This window comes from Syngnathus floridae, chromosome 20 (assembly GCF_059516105.1).
Source record: "Syngnathus floridae isolate MCC-2025c chromosome 20, RoL_Sflo_1.0, whole genome shotgun sequence".
In the NCBI taxonomy this organism is placed as follows: Eukaryota; Metazoa; Chordata; class Actinopteri; order Syngnathiformes; family Syngnathidae; genus Syngnathus; species Syngnathus floridae.
In genome coordinates this window covers 8,615,509-8,631,713 of record NC_142432.1, presented here as the reverse complement: position 1 = coordinate 8,631,713, position 16,205 = coordinate 8,615,509, and the positions used below count along the sequence as shown (strand labels likewise).

Sequence of the window (16,205 nt, the reverse complement as noted above, 5' to 3'; positions counted from 1 at the left end):
ATATGTTTGCCAAAACTTTGCAGACATTTGTCTCTCGCCCTGTTTGTCACCGCATGGATCAAACGGAATAGGCTGTGAGCCAGATGCCAAACTGCCTGCTGACGAGACTCATTTAAACAACAATGCCACTGAATCACTCCTAATTCCTGGACCTGGGTTGACATTGCAGAACTAAACTATGAGCCACAGGATTTTTGTTTTCCAAATTTTTCTTAATTAATCAATCACATAGTCTGTAAACATAAATTACATTTCTGGCTGGGGAAGCCACAAAATGGATGTACAAGCCACTGAACAGAAACGGTGCAAATTCATTTTAAAAATGAGTAAACACTGCTACCTGGTGGGCAAAAAAAATAAAACCCCTCTGGGAATTTAAACATACAGTCAAACCTCGGTTTTCGACCACAATTCGTTCCAGAAGGCGGTTTGATTTCCAAACCTATTTTTCCCATTACAAATAATGGAAAAAATATTAATCCGTTCCAAGACGAAAAAAAAACACCTTTGTTAAGCATTTTTTCATTAGCGTATTTTTGTCCGATCGCGCAACTGCAGCACACCGCCGAACGCGCGACCGTAGCACGTCGCCGACCGCGCAACTGCAACGCGCTGGTCGCATTATTGTGACAGAGCCGTCGCTGAAATTGAGAAGACATTTATAAAGTCCTGATGTACCTTCCAAAATTTAAGTGGACCTACAGGACTGTTTCAAAAAATTAGAATATTGTGTTCTTTATTTTCTGTAATACAATTAAAAAAAACAAAAATGTCATACATTCTGGATTCATTACAAATCAACTGACATATTACAAGCCTTTTATTATTTTAATATTGCTGATTATGGCATACAGTTTAAGAAAACTCAAATATCTTATCTCAAAATATTAGAATATCATGAAAAAGTATACGAGTAGGGAATTCAACTAATCACTTGAATCGTCTAATTAACTCGAAACACCTGCAAGGGTTTCCTGAGCCTTGAAAAACACTCAGCTTGGTTCAGTAAACTAAATCACAAGTATGGGGAAGACTGCTGATATGACTGCTGTCCAGAGGACCATCATTGACATCCTCCATCAGGAGGGTAAGACACAAAAAGAAATTTCGCAAAGATCAAGCTGTTCACAGAGTGCAGTTTCAAAGCACATCCACAAAAAGTTTGTTGGAAGGGGGAAATGTGGCAGAAAACGCTGCACAACAAAGAGAGATGACCGCAGCCTTAACAGCATTGTGAAGAAGAGTCGCTTCCAGAATTTGGGGGAGCTTCAAAGACAGTGGACTGAAGCTGGAGTCCAGGTATCAAAAGCCACTGTTTACAGACGTGTCCGGGAAATGGGCTACAATAGCCGTAGTCCCATGGTCAAGCCACTTCTGAAATCAAGACAACGGAAGAAGCGTCTGACTTGGGCTATGGAAAAGAAGCACTAGACAGTTGCAGAGTGGTCCAAAGTCCTCTTTTCAAACGAAAGCAAGTTTTGTATTTCATTTGGAAGTCAAGGCGCCAGAGTCTGGAGAAAGGCTGGAGAGGAGCAAAATCCAAGTTGCTTGAAATCCAGTGTGAAGTTCCCACAGTCAGCGATGGTTTGGGGAGCCATGTCAGCTGCTGGTGTTGGTCCACTGTCCACTGTGTTTCATCAAGTCCAGAGTAAACGCAGCTGTGTACCAAGAGATTTTCTTCCGTCTGCTGAAAAGCTCTATGATTTCATTTTCCAAAACAATCTGGCACCTGCCCACAGTGCCAAAACCACCAGTAAATGGTGTACTGACCATGGCATTACTGTCCTCGATTGGCCTGCCAATTCCCCTGACCTGAACCCCATAGAGAATTTGTGGGGTAATGTGAAGAAGAAGCTGAAAGACACCAGACCCAACAATGCAAATGAGCTAAAGGCCGCTATTGAAGCATCCTGGGCATCCATAACACCTCAGCAATGCCACAGGCTGATTGCCTCCATGCCATGCCGCATTGATGCAGTAATCCATGCAAAAGGATTCCCAACCAAGTACTGAGTGCATTAATGGACATGTTCAAATGTTTGATTTTGTTTTGCTGTTATAAATCTTTTTTTTTTTACTTGGTCTGAAGAAATATTCAAATTTTTTGAGATAGGATTTTTGAGTTTTCTTAAGCTGTAAGCCATAATCAGCAATATTAAAATAAAAGGCTTGCAATATTTCAGTTGATTTGTAATGAATCTAGAATGTATGACATTCTTGTTTTTGTTTTGCTGTTATAAATCTTTTTTTTTTTACTTGGTCTGAAGAAATATTCAAATTTTTTGAGATAGGATTTTTGAGTTTTCTTAAGCTGTAAGCCATAATCAGCAATATTAAAATAAAAGGCTTGCAATATTTCAGTTGATTTGTAATGAATCTAGAATGTATGACATTCTTGTTTTTTTAATTGCATTACAGAAAATAAAGAACTTTATCACAATATTCAAATTTTCTGAAACAGTCCTGTAAGTGCGCAGGGAGCTTAATTTTGTCCGATCGCGCAACTGCAGCGCGTCGCTGACCGCGCAACTGCACCACGCTGGTTGCATTATTGTGACAGAGCCGTCGCTGAAATTTAGAAAATATTTTTAAAGTCCTGATGTACTTTCCAAAATTTAAGTGGACCTAAGTGCGCAGGGAGCTTAATTTTGTCCGATCGCACAACTGCAGCGCACCGCCGAACGCGCAACGGTAGCCCGTTGCCGACCGTGCAAGTGCACCACGCTGGTCGCATTATTGTGACTGAGCCGTCACTGAAATTTTGAAAATATTTTTAAAGTCCTGATGTACTTTCCAAAATTTAAGTGGACCTCAGTGCGCTGGGAGCTTAATTTGGTCCGATCGCGCAACCGCAGCGCGCCGGGCGCTCACTGTCGAATTGCTTTAAGAGCGTCTTTGTGTTTTAGGATGGCTTAACTGCTCCCACTTGCTTTCTTTGGAGGCATGATTAGGGGTTAATACAATCCTCAAAGTAACGAAAATACAATAACAATGGAGTCAGTCGGCATCCGGGCCACGCGGTCGGGTTTTCTCGGGTCCTCCCGGCTCATCTTGCGAGGTTCGACCTCCAAATTTTGTTCGACAACCGAAGCAAAAAAAATCTCGAATTTTTTGTTCGAATTCCGATTTGTTCAAGAACCGGGACGTTCGAAAACCGAGGTTTGACTGTATTAGATTTACCTCACCACAGTATCTATTATATCAGCACACACAGTGTTATTTTTCTGAATCTATTATTTACTAAATATTTTATGAAGGGTACTTTGTTGTAATTAGCTGGCAACCAGTCCTGGTTGTACCCCACCTCTGGTCCAAGTCAGTCCGGATAACATATTGCTTACCTTTGGTTAAACATGCCTCTGAAGTTGTAGCAAGCTCTGTAGTTGGGCATGGGCTTGAGATCAGGTCTGCAGTTGGGCACGGGCTTGAGATCAGTTCTGTAGTTGGGCATGGGCATGGGTTTGAGATCTAGAGGCCTGTAGATAGCTGGCTCCCCTCTCTTCATAGCCAAACCATTCAGCTCCACTGTTGGTGTTATACTGCCTGTTTGAGGATGTACATGTGGAACAAGATGTTTACAATATCAATAATGAATGATTCATCCCAAGAGGAAATTTTTTATCGACTCTCCAAAATGCTTATGCTCACTCTGTCTTTGTTTACAGTACCTGGATTGCTGTTGATGTCCACTTTCGGTGAGCGAGGCATTGGCTTGGGAAGGACACTTTCATCCAAAGCTTTGGAGGCTGTGGAATGTTGGGCCTTTTTAATGCTGGAGCCCTCCGCCTCCCAGACCTGCTCCCCAAGAGTCAACTGCACTGTGAAGATCTGCAACAGCGACACCCAGAGGCAACGCCACGTTATGGCAGGAAGCCAGTCAATTGACATAGTACCTGGATGTTTTGATACCTAGCAAAACATTCAGAATGATGAATTCCTTTCCTCACCTTAGCGTGTGCAGGGCCTCTCTCATTGAGGAGCTTGTACTGCGGCTGGATCCGATTGAAACGGGCTAACTCATTTACCAAACACATTGGAGTTTTCTCTTTAGGGTTTGCCATGTTCTCCTCGGGCGAACCTGAAAACAGTGGCTGATGAGTTAGGGTTCCAACACATTTAAAATTTTGGGACTTGCCTATCTCTACCTGGCGGTGTGGCAGACACAGGAACGTCCCCAAATCCAGCTGCAGGAGCGGAGCAGGCAGGTGTGGGGGACGGGCCTGTGCCGTTGACAGAGGGCTGCAGACCCAGGGATCCTGGGCTGGTCATGGCTGCCAGAGGACCTCCAGAGGAGAGGCCAGGACCAGCCTGGGCTGCTGAGGTCTGTGCTTGTACGTGAGCCATGCTCTATTCCTGAAAAAATGGTAATTGCAAATGATTTTTATATTGTGGAGGAAGGACGACGCAACATTTGAGGGCTACAGTGTTCAATATTTGCACATTTTCAACAATTACTGATTTATGTAGAAGCATCTTCTGGATTCAATTCCCTGGGTCTTTAAGAATAAATTCTTGAAGTGAAGCACACATTCTGACGAGGCAGTAGCCCTTTCACGCAGACAATGAAGCTTTATTTGGAGGAGCTTTGCTCATGTTACTGCTGCAAAGCTTCACTGGCAAAAAGGGGAATCCTGAATGCTACAATGGACTTGCAGTCATCTTTTAAAATCAGATCTCGTGGAATAGAAATCTATAGTAAACAAAAGCTTAAGTTTACAATAACATTGTCTTCTATTTTTCAGTACTGATGCATAAACACAAAGTAGTCTGGTGTTCATCCAAAATTTTGCTCAGAAGTATCATGATGGAAATGATCATATAGGCACAACCATCACATTTGACCAATAACTACCTGGTTCACAAATGTGGCCACTTGTCAGGTTAAGTAAATGAGCACATGTGCAAACCAAAACAACAGGTCAGATACTAAAAGAGAAGGCGGTGGGTGTGCAGAAAACTCCAAATATAAATGCATTAGTTCGTAAGCCAAGTGAATTGTAGATGTAGGTAGTCTAAAGAGAGAAAAGCAAGCACCGAACATGACAATTGGAGATTCTGCATGACTGTAGTTAATTGGGTTCTCCGGCGACATACTTTTCCGTACTTCCACCCGTAAACAGTAAGCACATCGTTTCTTGCCTCAAATATGGGGATGGGTGTTAGGTTGCAGGCTGTCTACGACCCTTCGAGCATTCATGAAGGCTGCGACTCTTTCCACTTTAGCAGGAAGCTAACGTTGCCATGCAGAAAAACAACCTTCCCTCTGCGTGGCAGCTCCCGAAAACAAACGGACGTGATGATCATGCATTCCGGGACGATTATGGAGTCTTTAATGAGTAACGGGTTGTTATTATTAGGCAACATGATGGTCATGGAATCGTTGCTTCAGCTGGCTTCAAGCTCATCATGGCAGGTCGGCCGAGCGCCCCTCTTGTTAGCATCACCTTAGCGCTCCATCTACCACGAAAGTCTCTGCTCTTTCTCTGCACGTTGGCAACGGAAGCGGAGTGAAAGCAGCATGGCAACTAAACTAAAGACAACATGAAAACAAACTGACGAATATTATGTGCATTTATTTACCTTTGTTTAGGGCCAGACCCCAGTTACACCTCCAACATTGGCAAACACTAAAGAGAACTAGAGGCAGTTGAAACATACCATTTGATAAGTGTGGGTAATTAAAATGAAAGTACATCAAACCGCGGGTGAATTCAGATTAGGAATTTTTAAAGGCGTGGGGAGATAGTGTCTTGTGTCTCTCGGTGATATTGGACGCTTTGTATTTTCTCCATAACGTCGTTAGAGATTTGAGGTAAAGATAGAATGAATTGGACACACCCATGGTCATTGAATGGTTCAGTCCTAGTTTTCGTATTTTGCAGCGTCCATCCGGACTTTATTTCTTAACACAACTTACTTTATAAATTCGATTAAATAATGAAAAACAGATGTTTTTAGAGGAACTTGAATCTTATATATAATTTAATATATCGCTATATATTTTATATAGAGCTGCCTGCCGTGCACAGAATATTCTTTCAGATTTTAACTACATTATACCTCAAGCACGTTTTACACTTAAATTAATATTCACATTATTAAGTGTTCATTTATATTTGCAAATATTGCTTGCATTCAATGAAGCTGAAGTTACAGTGCATGTAAACGTTGCCATGACAACTATCACACGAATTGCAGTTGCAGGTAAAACTGGGTTTATATAATGGTGAGTTTTTTTTAAGCACCGTTACAGGTAAGAGAACTACCACACCAGTTAAACAAAAGTGAATCTTTGCTTTTATTATCGATTATGAAAATGAACAGGCACCTACTACACAGAGCTTGAACATCCCAGAAAATTTTTAAAATAAATATGAAACCCTCATTAGTGTCACTAAAATATATAATAATCTGCAACTAGGGAGTTCAAAACACATTGAAAAATGAAAAACCAATGACTCACGTAACTTAGTCACCCGCAAGTTAATTTGAAATAAAAATCTCTTCCGTGAAGGCTTTTGTTATATCCCCTCACAAATCCTCTAATATCTGCTCTAAAACAATCATGTCAGTACCATCATGTCTCTGACAGTGAATGAGACATTAAAAAAGGAAAACAAAAACAAAAAAACATGGTCAACTAGAAAGTTCAAGGAACTTATTGATACACTTAGTGAGTGTGCTGTGATCTGTGCCATTTCGTTCACACCACTCAAGACAAGCTAAATCTGGGAGGGGAAACAGCAAATGCAACGCTAAACAAACCAAGATGGAAAATTCAAGTATCTTATTGATTTCTTGAGGAATAATGATTACGCTTTGAATGACCGTGCCTCTCAGGAGGCAGATTTTGCAATATCGAGCTTGTCAAACACGGTCAGTCATGGGGGGGGGGGGATAAATCAGTTATCTCAATGTTCAATGCTCTTCAGCAAATAAAGTAAAGAAATGCACGCAATGCCCCTGTAAAACTACCTGAATTTTGTATACTATCCTTTGAAGCTGGCTGTATACATCCTCATTAGTTTAAAGTTCTAGGCCAACCCATTATCACTAAGCTATGGAGTAAATACACTTTCTCTAACAACCCCCCCAAAAAGCAAAGCCCTATATACGATAGCTCCAGACATGTTATAATTTTACAATATAACAGTCTCTTTTGGTGAAAATATAGTAAAACATCTGATAGGTATCTTTATTGGGGGAAAAAAAGTACCTGAGCCATAACGCTGACCAGGCAGAATCACAACGCTTTTACGACATTACCCCCACAATTCTCTACCCTTGCGGAAATAAAAATACCACAATCGAAAATGTTAACCAACAGCCTCACCCGTAAAACAGTACAAAAACTAGACATGTAAAGGATTTTAAGAAAAAATGCAACAGACATTCGTTCAATTTAAAAAAAAAGGCCCTGTTTTGAGTTTGACCTCATGCCACATTTGTTTTGTTGCCATGTGTACCACCATTGAACCAAAACCAATGTGTGTGTGTGTGTGTGGGGGGGGGGGGGGGGGGGATTCTTACATTGTTGGGAATGATGATGTACTGACAGTGCCTTTTAACTACATACTCTTACAGTGCATATAAAGGTATATATAGTATTAAAAAAAAAAGATGAAGCATTTTCTCGGGTTTATGGTGGTCAGGTCCCTTCTAGAAATCCAATTGGACAACTTCTTGGTCAGCCCAAGCATGCGTCCATCGGTTGGGTATTATTGCACAACACAAGGACCCCAACGTCCGCACACACGCAAAAAAAAGAAATAAAATGTAACAATAATTATTTTTAAAACAGAAAATACACAAAAATACACCTGCATGACTATCATTCCGCCCCTTCCCATCGGTTTTCCGTTCTTCGTTATTACCAACTAAAACATGCATGAAACTGCCCAACTGGTAAGGGGAGTGGGGCAAGGGGGGGGGGGGGGGGGCAATGCAGTGAAGAGCCTCCAGCGCATTGGTGTCTGTCCATTGTTCCAGTCAAAGGTCAGAGTTCAGAGACTGAATGATTCAAAAGTGCTTTACGTAGGTCAGTGGGACTTTCTTTTCTTCTGGGGTTATAACAAACTTTTTTTTTGTACATTAGCAAGTATCATCTGTGAAGACAGTGCCAGTTGATTAGAACAGGTGCTTGGTTTCACGTCGTCGTGCTCGGCAAAGAACTCACCGTGATACCACCACTTTGTCTTCTTTGGATTTTTGTTACACGTTCTTACATAAAAGGAGTTGTCGGGTGGTCGTCTCTGCGGGAGAAGAAAAAAATGGTTGCGACTTGACTCCAAAGTTTATCAATTTAACAATGCGCATAATAAATGAATCTTTGAATGAAGCCCATTCCGAAAAGGCGCCTTACTTTTTCTTTGCAGCTGGATAACATGCTAATAATGCTAAGACAAACAGATTGCACCGAGAGGGCTGGTGACCAGTCTTCCGTCAGGATGGAGAGACAGATGTGACCGTTGCTATAAACGTGAGGGTGGACAGGTACGTTGTCCCCCGTGAACATTACCTGCAATGGAACGACAAGTCGGCGTCAAATAATGCATGACAAAGTACTAGGTCAGATTTGGAGGCACACTGACGTTTATTTTAATGGGGCGGTCGTGCGGCACTTACCTGAGGTGAATCGAAAGGATATCGACTACTAAATTTGAAGAGCAGCTGAAATTTTTCCCCTTCATACAGAGTGCCGGGGGCCCCCTCCATGTCTACGATCCACCTGAAGAAAAACATGGAGGCACAGAAGATCAAATGATCAAATGCCTTTCAATCAGTCCAGTAACACCAACGGCCTGCTCATCATATAAAGTGCCAAAGATGAGAAAAGGAGGTCATTGATAGCAGGATCGCAACCGCTGACCTAATTTCTGCCAGTGAGTGAAGCTGATGGAACAACAACTTGTGGCTTTGGTCTACAGCCTTGGGAAGCTTTCCGCTCACTCTTGTGTGTGATCATTCAGGCCACACAACAATGAGGTCAGCACTTTACTCTAATTTAAGAAGACCCAATATTGACACTTCAGTGTTTGAAAAGAGCTCCAGGAAGTATCATGTAGCGCAGCCACAATGCGCTGCTACCAGTTGTCGCAGCTCTCAAAATTTTCTATTCAGATCAATTATTTGTTCTGGAGCACAAATTGATTTTATGGACTGGACAAGGCCATGTTTTAAGCAACATTAACCGTCAAAGCAGGAATTCACAAATATTTCAACTGTATGTTTGACCCCCCAGCATTAGATATGAAAAGTCTCACCACCTGCGCTATCACAATGCTAACCGTAACCAGTGTTCTGTACAAACAAAAACAAACTGACACCTTATCTCAGTTACACACACGCAAACCCACAAAGCATGCATTCTTCCATGTTTGCTTCTAGAAACAAACCGTCCTGACCTTCAAGTCCATGAAAAAAAATATTTGCACGACTCCTTCAAGACTCCAAATGGACATTCCTTCAATGTCAATGCGCACCGCTGCGAAAGGGCTTGTATAAAAAAAAAAATAAAAAAAAAATGGCATTGAAAGACACACCCATCCAAACCATGTTAGGATGTGCGTTCAATACAGAAGCCAGCTGAACTGGTTGGAAGACTTTCCTGCCAGGCAAAAAAAACCAAAAACATTTCAGTCTTACCACAGAATAAAGATTAATCCTTTCCTTGCTTACTAAAATTCACTCTAGTAAAACAACTGAATGCGTTTACCGCTATGCAACATTTAAACGGCTAATGGCATCACAAATAACTCCAGTCAGAAAGGTCAACCAGACTCCTCCACTTTGAATGATTGCCATTTTAAAAGGACGAAGGTAATACTGTGTTAGTGGTGCAGTGTTAGTGGTGCAAATGCCATTCGCTGAAATGACTCAAATTGCTCATGACTGAGAATACAAATTATTAATATGCCGACTTATATTTTAATCATTTCAATTCGGAGAGCATGCTTGTTATGGAAATTTGAAGTAAAAAATATAATACGTACTGAGTTATGGTGTTCTGTACACTTTTTTCATTCAGCGTCATTCCTGGGGGTGGATCATTTTGCAGGGCTAATAATTCCTTTTGTAGCCGTTTCTGTAGAATTTAAATAAAAAAAAAAAAACAGACAACCTTGGCTACAGTGAATCATTTTAAATAAAAGCATGGCCCAATTAAGGCAAATTTCAATTTTACGATTAATGTGAGATTAATATACATTTGATAGGTCACTTTCGCAAGAATACTTAAATGTGTATTGGCTGGATGTCTACGACGAGGCTTAACTGGAAATATTATGTTTACAAGGGTTGGCATGTTCCAAGTTGGTGTTTACACACATACAAGCATCGTGATTCGTTGGATCCTGGTGTTTATTCGGCTGTTTCCTCTAACAGACCCGTCTTGTGTAGTTTTCCTAAGGAAGCGATGCACCTGTTCAGCTCAAGAGGAAACTAGAACAGGTCAACCTGCGCACCGCCTCACAAGCTAACTCAGCCGAACAGCAAACGCTCGGTCGTCGTTTAACTGCACGAACCTTAAATCGGAACTTATTACATCATATTAGTTGTGGTATCAAGCGTGTCAGTCGGAGAACGACATTTCAGAACATGAATATTTTCGCCCTGGCTAACTGGTTTTCTGTTGATGATGGGCTAACGATTGGAATGCTAGCACAAGCCAAGCGCCGGATAGTTTAAGTCTAAACGTGTCATCATATCCGCATTTACGTCATCTCCACTTAATTTAAAAGCCGTGTGTTGCTCATGACGCGGTGAACAAATTAAAGGTCCAGAGAGTGTGGACAAAAGCAAGTACACGATCAACTTGGGGCCGCTGTCATTTGTGCTGTTACCTGCATCGACGCCATGATGTAACCCCCCCCCAACAGTGCTGGGATGGTGACGTCAGTGGACACGTGACGGCACAAATTGTTTTGACAGGAGACAAACCCAGCGACGTAAAAATTAGCACTGTCCTCCACTTCCACAAAACGATTTATTCATACACACAGGAAATTTTATTCATAAATTAACTAAAATTAAAAATTAAACACAAGTAGATTGACTGAAAAGGATGAGCCCGAAATAGCTCCACAAATGAGTGCTATTTACACTCCTTATGTACATTTAAAATCTCTTATATTTCAATGTGAGACGTAAAACTCAAGGCCCGGGGGCCAGATACGGCCCGCCACATTATCTTATGTGGCACGCGAAGACAAATTGTGCATCAAATTTGTGTCATTACGAGAATTGCAAATTGTCTTCACTTTTAATTTTTATTTTATTTTTTAAATTTGACCAGTTTTTACTAGTCTGATTTGAAAACGAGTTATTTGTCGGTTTGTTTTGCAGCTTATACTGTATATAATATGAGGTGCTCATACATTTAGTCATAATGGCCCTCAAGTGATCGATTCTCTCGAGCCTTACCTAAAGGTACACGACCAGTCGGAGTGAAGCTTTTCACCACACTTTATTCAAAAGTGTGAATAAATGGCCCTCCGAAAGAAACTATGACTGCAATGCGGCCCGCGAAAAAAATGAGTTTGACACCCCTGTTACATGATTGCACTCAATTGAAAATTTTAAAGGCAAAAATCATAAACTAGTATTTTGAAAATACAAATGCCTATTAGAATTTCTCAGGTTGCAAAATAGTCACACTTGCAAATAAAATTGAATTACTTGTCTCGTGGAATTGACTACAACTACTGCTCTGAAATGCATGAGAAAAAAAATATTACTCTGTCAATAGTTTACAAAGAAATTTACCATTATTGGTAATGCTCACTGGTTCATGTTCCTCCATGTCCTACTGTCTGTTTTTGTAAAGTACTGCTGGATTCTGTCCACAATTTAGGGAGCGCGTTATCTGCGCCTCACGGCAAAAGCCTTTGCCAATCACCTGTTATCCAATTTATTCACTGCGTGCTCGTTTGATGTCTTCAGATTTAGGAAAATGCAAAGACACTGAAGCAGAAATAAGACTTACACAGATTGGTTGAGTTCAATCACAATTCTTGTTCAAAAAGCTCTGTTTTCAGGAAAGTACAATACAGTGCTGGGCCCTTCAAGAGCGGAAAGTCTCCATTCAGAAAAGGCAAAGTCCAAGGTTGTTAGATCAGTTTTATATTCAGTAGCACATTGTGGGCCGAGATTGATGGGTGATGAGTCTTCGGGGTGGGGCAAGTTCGAAGGAGAGTCTGCTTCCATGGGAGTGGTGCTGTTTATGGGCGATTCGGTGTGTAGGCTGTTGGTGTGTGTGTGTGTGGAGGGGGGCTGTTGTCTTCCATCCCGTCTTTCGGCCTTGGCGATCATCTTTGGCCGAGTTCTCGAGTGGGGGCTGTTGTCTTCCCTCCCGTCTTTTGACCTTGGCGATCATCTTTGGCCGAGTCTTTGGGCGGCTCCTTCTGGGCTCCTGCTGGTTTTATCTCCACGTGGCCTTCCTGTGAACATTCTTCTCCAATCTTGGACATACGCTGTCGTACCTCATTCTTATTCTTTTAATTTTGTCATTTTGTACGAAATTATGTTAGCTTTTGGCTGTGACTGTGTGATTAATCTATTGCTATTCTTTTGATACATCATGTCTTTGCTTATTCTTAGTTTAATCATGCTTCCAACTGTATCTTTTCTTTGTTAGGAAAACTATTTCCCTCTGTGCAGAGCGTTCAGTAGTAATCAAAAACTGGCGTCTAGCATTAGTCATAACATATGATACAATCAAGTACTGAATGGTCAAGACGACTCTGGTCGTGTCCATGATTCAGAGAAAAAACATCAGGCATGCATTACACTGTTCCTTAAGGGTCATTAAGCTATTTAGGCAATATATCTAAAGTCATTTGTTATTTCAAAGTGCTCAGAAATATATCAGATCATAAAGTTATAAAAACCTTTCTCATCACCACTTATCAAAAATGTCTAGTTATGTGTTCTTTATTAATTTGGTGTGTAGGTATAATTATATGCTTAAAATGTTTCTTTTATATATTTAATATGTGAATATACTTGTCTGCTTATGTACTTTATTCAATGAGGTTTGAGCATATCTGTTTTTGTAGCTAGGCAGGACTTTTTGTATTGACTCATTGCTGCCACCTTGAATCTTAAAAACACTCCAAATGTCAGAATTTAGTTGTAGCTGCCAAAAAAATAGAGACAAATCTTTGACACGGTTCAAACAACTGTTTACTAAGACAAGGGTGGGGGAAATGGTGGAAAGAACAGACGTTTGTCACATGATTCAAGTGAACACAGTCTGCCGTATTCATACATTATATTAAAATGAAATCCTTTAATACTTAAACAATGACTAATATTCTGATGCAAAATCATGTTTTACAAGGTTTTATGGCAAAACAAGTTAAATAGTCAAAAGCATCAAGTGATACAGGTTACTACATCAACACTTTAGCAATCCAGGAAATTAGCTGCCATGAGCAGTTCCAATGCAATCTCGGGAGCGATGGGGAATTCAGGGATTTCCGTGGAGCTGTTGGTGTAGCGGACCTTGTAAGTGAAGTACATGCAGACCTTGGAGAGGACATGAGAGGGAATCTCCCTGAAGTTGACTTCGTTGGTTTCATTCTCGGCAAATTGACCTGCATGAAGGGGGATGAGAAATCATCAATGATAAGCATCATATTGTACAAATAGGAAAAAATGTACTTTAATTTTCATATTTTGATGTCAATCCCAAATCATATGGATCCTCACCTGGACCACTCAGCATAGCTTTGATCGTCCCCGACGTCAACGCATGTTCTCTTTTCACAATGAACTCATGGCCATCTGAAGATATCAATTTCACATACATGGCCTCAGGTCCTTCACAGCCGCCATAGGTCCTTTCTTCACCATCTATAAAACAGGCATAGCTTCTGACAACTGTAAACCAAATATGTAAATAATATTGTCGGCACGCCTTCTTAACAGCTGGGGTTGTTGCTGTATGCCGCAAAGAAAACATAACTCACCCATGCTGATGCAGGGGATCTGTTCCTAACAAAGAGAATAGAAGGGCATAAAAAAAGCGTATAAATTAATATGCACATCCTGTGACGAGTAATGAAATATAATCGGCAAGTGGGAGTGGTGATGTGTGCCGAAACGCTGATTCTAATACGGGCCCTTTAAATAGATGTTGACTAAACATGGCATTCAAACCCACACAACCAGATTTAAGCGAAAACTACGTTTTAAGTGTCTCTTTTGTTACGATCATCGGTGATGAAAACTACATTTACATCGGTCAAAATCTCCAATCGAGTTCGCCGCAGTTGGAGTTAGCTGGCTCATGCTAAACGGCTAACATGCTAATGCCGTGACTATTCACGTTTATGCTTTCTAAAACGACATGTTTACAATAAGGAATTTAAAGCTCTGGCTACAGTCACCATTTTACCACACACTAAACATTAAGTAAATAATTTAATCGCATAAGTCTTACCACTTGTAGGTAGATTGTGGAGTGGCAATGCTTCAGCTAACTTTAACAGCCAGGATGTTGACAACCGGAAACAGTTTCCACTTGTGCCTGACTTAAAATGACCCGTGGTGCTTCTGTGGCAATGACATTTGTTCCGTCTCTGCAAATAAACAGTTTTACTGAAGCAGTGCACATCATTTTGTTTATTTTATTGAAAATATTTTTTGTGGGTCAGCGTTTCACACCAGACGTTCCACTTCTCTTACAGAAACATGTGTAACAATTGCCAATGACATACCTTCTAATTGCAAAACGAGGGTGCCCAAAGTGCAAGAACATGGAATAATTGTCTCCTTTAGTTCATTGAAGTGCCCGTGTGGTTTGCTTGGGGAATACAACCATAATTAATCTAAACACAAACCTTTCAAGTCGTGACGTTGGCATTTAGCGTAATCTTTGAACGGCTCATCGACATCGTCAGTAGAGCATTTACATTGTCAACCCCAGAAAAGCAGATTTGGGACTTAGATAAATTATTGCTTCATATGTCTGTCTTGTTCATTTATTTAAAATAGCAAGCCCGAATTAATATTTATCGACGGATATAATCTATTATATATTAATATTTCAAGCCTTCTGATGGTAATTAATATGCACTTTTCGTCCTGTAGGGGTCGTATGTGTTGCAGAATAGCCCATCGGCTGACTGTCTCCTCTGGTTATGACGGACGAGAGCAGGTGAGCGTGTGACAGTGACATTTCACAGGCCCATAAATCTACATACAAGCTAGAATGTGTGAGTTAAGCATGCGTGCTGCACGGTCATACCAGTTCAGGGCACTGATGCCAAACTTTAAGATGTGACGTAGGAACACCCTTATGCTTGTCAGTGAAAAGTGGACCGATAGTCACGGTCAGGTACAGAATGTGACATTGGTTGGTGTCGCTGCATGCCCAAAAAGCGATGACTGGTGAAATGTGAAACAACCCGGAGCTGTTACACTTAAAGACAGAGTGCTGTCTTTGTGGATAAAAAATAAAGCAATGAACCACATGCTGCAGAAGTGACGCCGCTGACCTGGTATTTGTTTTATAGTAAGGCCTGGCTTTCACAGGGTGATCCAAAAAGTTCTGTTGGTGCGCACACACACACAGTGGAAAGCAATCAGTGACCTTGCAGCCCCCTCCCCCCCCTCCATTACACCATTAGTGCTTCTGATCAGAGCTGGCGGGTGGCGGCAGCCGCTTTCATGTCTCTCTGATATGACGCCGGTAGCCTACTGCAGCTGCTTGATGCTCTATTTTAGACACACACACACACACACACACACACACACACACACACACACACACACACACACACACACACACACACACACACACACACACACACACACACACACACACACACACACACAAACACACACTGGCATGCACTTGTAATCACAATATACAATATCGTTTGTCATTCCAATTGGTCTTCTCCCTCCTCTGACAATGACAATAAAGATCTATTCTATTCTATTCTATTCTATTCTATTCTATTCTATTCTATTCTATTCTATTCTATTCTATTCTATTCTATTCTATTCTATTCTATTCTATTCTATTACTAGCATACTGCTTACCTTCAGACAACACAAAAACAAAACATTGCTAAACCAGGTCAGAATGTCTCGTGGCGATATAGGAAAGGATGGGGGGGGGGGGCATTACTTCAGTTAAAAGAGGCAAAGGCCTGTCACAATGAATTGTCCCATTACTTTCTTGCCTGCAGCCATTC

The 16,205-nt window shown here is 41.1% G+C and overlaps 3 protein-coding genes across 10 annotated transcripts in view; all 3 read right to left on the bottom strand.

The window, feature by feature from the left end:
- stau2 (staufen double-stranded RNA binding protein 2) overlaps nucleotides 1-5,750 on the bottom strand; it is a 45,279-nt gene extending 39,529 nt beyond the window's left edge. For 2 of the 6 annotated variants that reach the window (XM_088363905.1, XM_088363911.1), the window contains exons 1-5: nucleotides 5,581-5,750; nucleotides 4,146-4,353; nucleotides 3,948-4,078; nucleotides 3,669-3,828; nucleotides 3,342-3,543 (exon numbers count right to left, since the gene is read on the bottom strand). In XM_088363905.1, coding sequence (XP_088220031.1) covers nucleotides 3,342-3,543; nucleotides 3,669-3,828; nucleotides 3,948-4,078; nucleotides 4,146-4,344 — 692 coding nt within the window. In that variant the 5' untranslated portion in view covers nucleotides 4,345-4,353; nucleotides 5,581-5,750. Of the gene's footprint in view, nucleotides 1-3,341; nucleotides 3,544-3,668; nucleotides 3,829-3,947; nucleotides 4,079-4,145; nucleotides 4,354-5,139; nucleotides 5,444-5,580 lie in introns of those variants that run through there. The other 4 variants (XM_088363908.1, XM_088363907.1, XM_088363909.1 and 1 more) reach the window with 4 other exon arrangements.
- Nucleotides 5,751-6,274: 524 nt separating this feature from the next.
- Nucleotides 6,275-10,900, bottom strand: ube2wb (ubiquitin conjugating enzyme E2 Wb). 3 transcript variants are annotated; one of them, XM_088363917.1, is made up of 6 exons: nucleotides 10,842-10,900; nucleotides 9,993-10,084; nucleotides 8,626-8,728; nucleotides 8,363-8,518; nucleotides 8,177-8,252; nucleotides 6,275-8,105 (listed from the first exon to the last, which is right to left on the bottom strand). In XM_088363917.1, exons 1-6 carry the CDS (start codon nucleotides 10,854-10,856, stop codon nucleotides 8,092-8,094), a joined length of 456 nt encoding a protein of 151 aa, XP_088220043.1. In that variant the 5' UTR covers nucleotides 10,857-10,900; the 3' UTR covers nucleotides 6,275-8,091. The 3 variants fall into 3 exon arrangements, with proteins under 3 accessions (XP_088220043.1, XP_088220045.1, XP_088220044.1); XM_088363919.1 differs by lacking the exon at nucleotides 10,842-10,900 and adding an exon at nucleotides 10,327-10,820; XM_088363918.1 differs by lacking the exon at nucleotides 10,842-10,900 and adding an exon at nucleotides 10,331-10,820.
- Nucleotides 10,901-13,159: 2,259 nt separating this feature from the next.
- Nucleotides 13,160-14,843, bottom strand: eloca (elongin C paralog a). Its single transcript, XM_088363920.1, has 5 exons — nucleotides 14,721-14,843; nucleotides 14,444-14,582; nucleotides 13,971-13,995; nucleotides 13,711-13,854; nucleotides 13,160-13,595 (listed from the first exon to the last, which is right to left on the bottom strand). Exons 3-5 carry the CDS (start codon nucleotides 13,972-13,974, stop codon nucleotides 13,405-13,407), a joined length of 339 nt encoding a protein of 112 aa, XP_088220046.1. The 5' UTR covers nucleotides 13,975-13,995; nucleotides 14,444-14,582; nucleotides 14,721-14,843; the 3' UTR covers nucleotides 13,160-13,404.
- Between the last annotated feature and the right edge of the window lie 1,362 nt (nucleotides 14,844-16,205).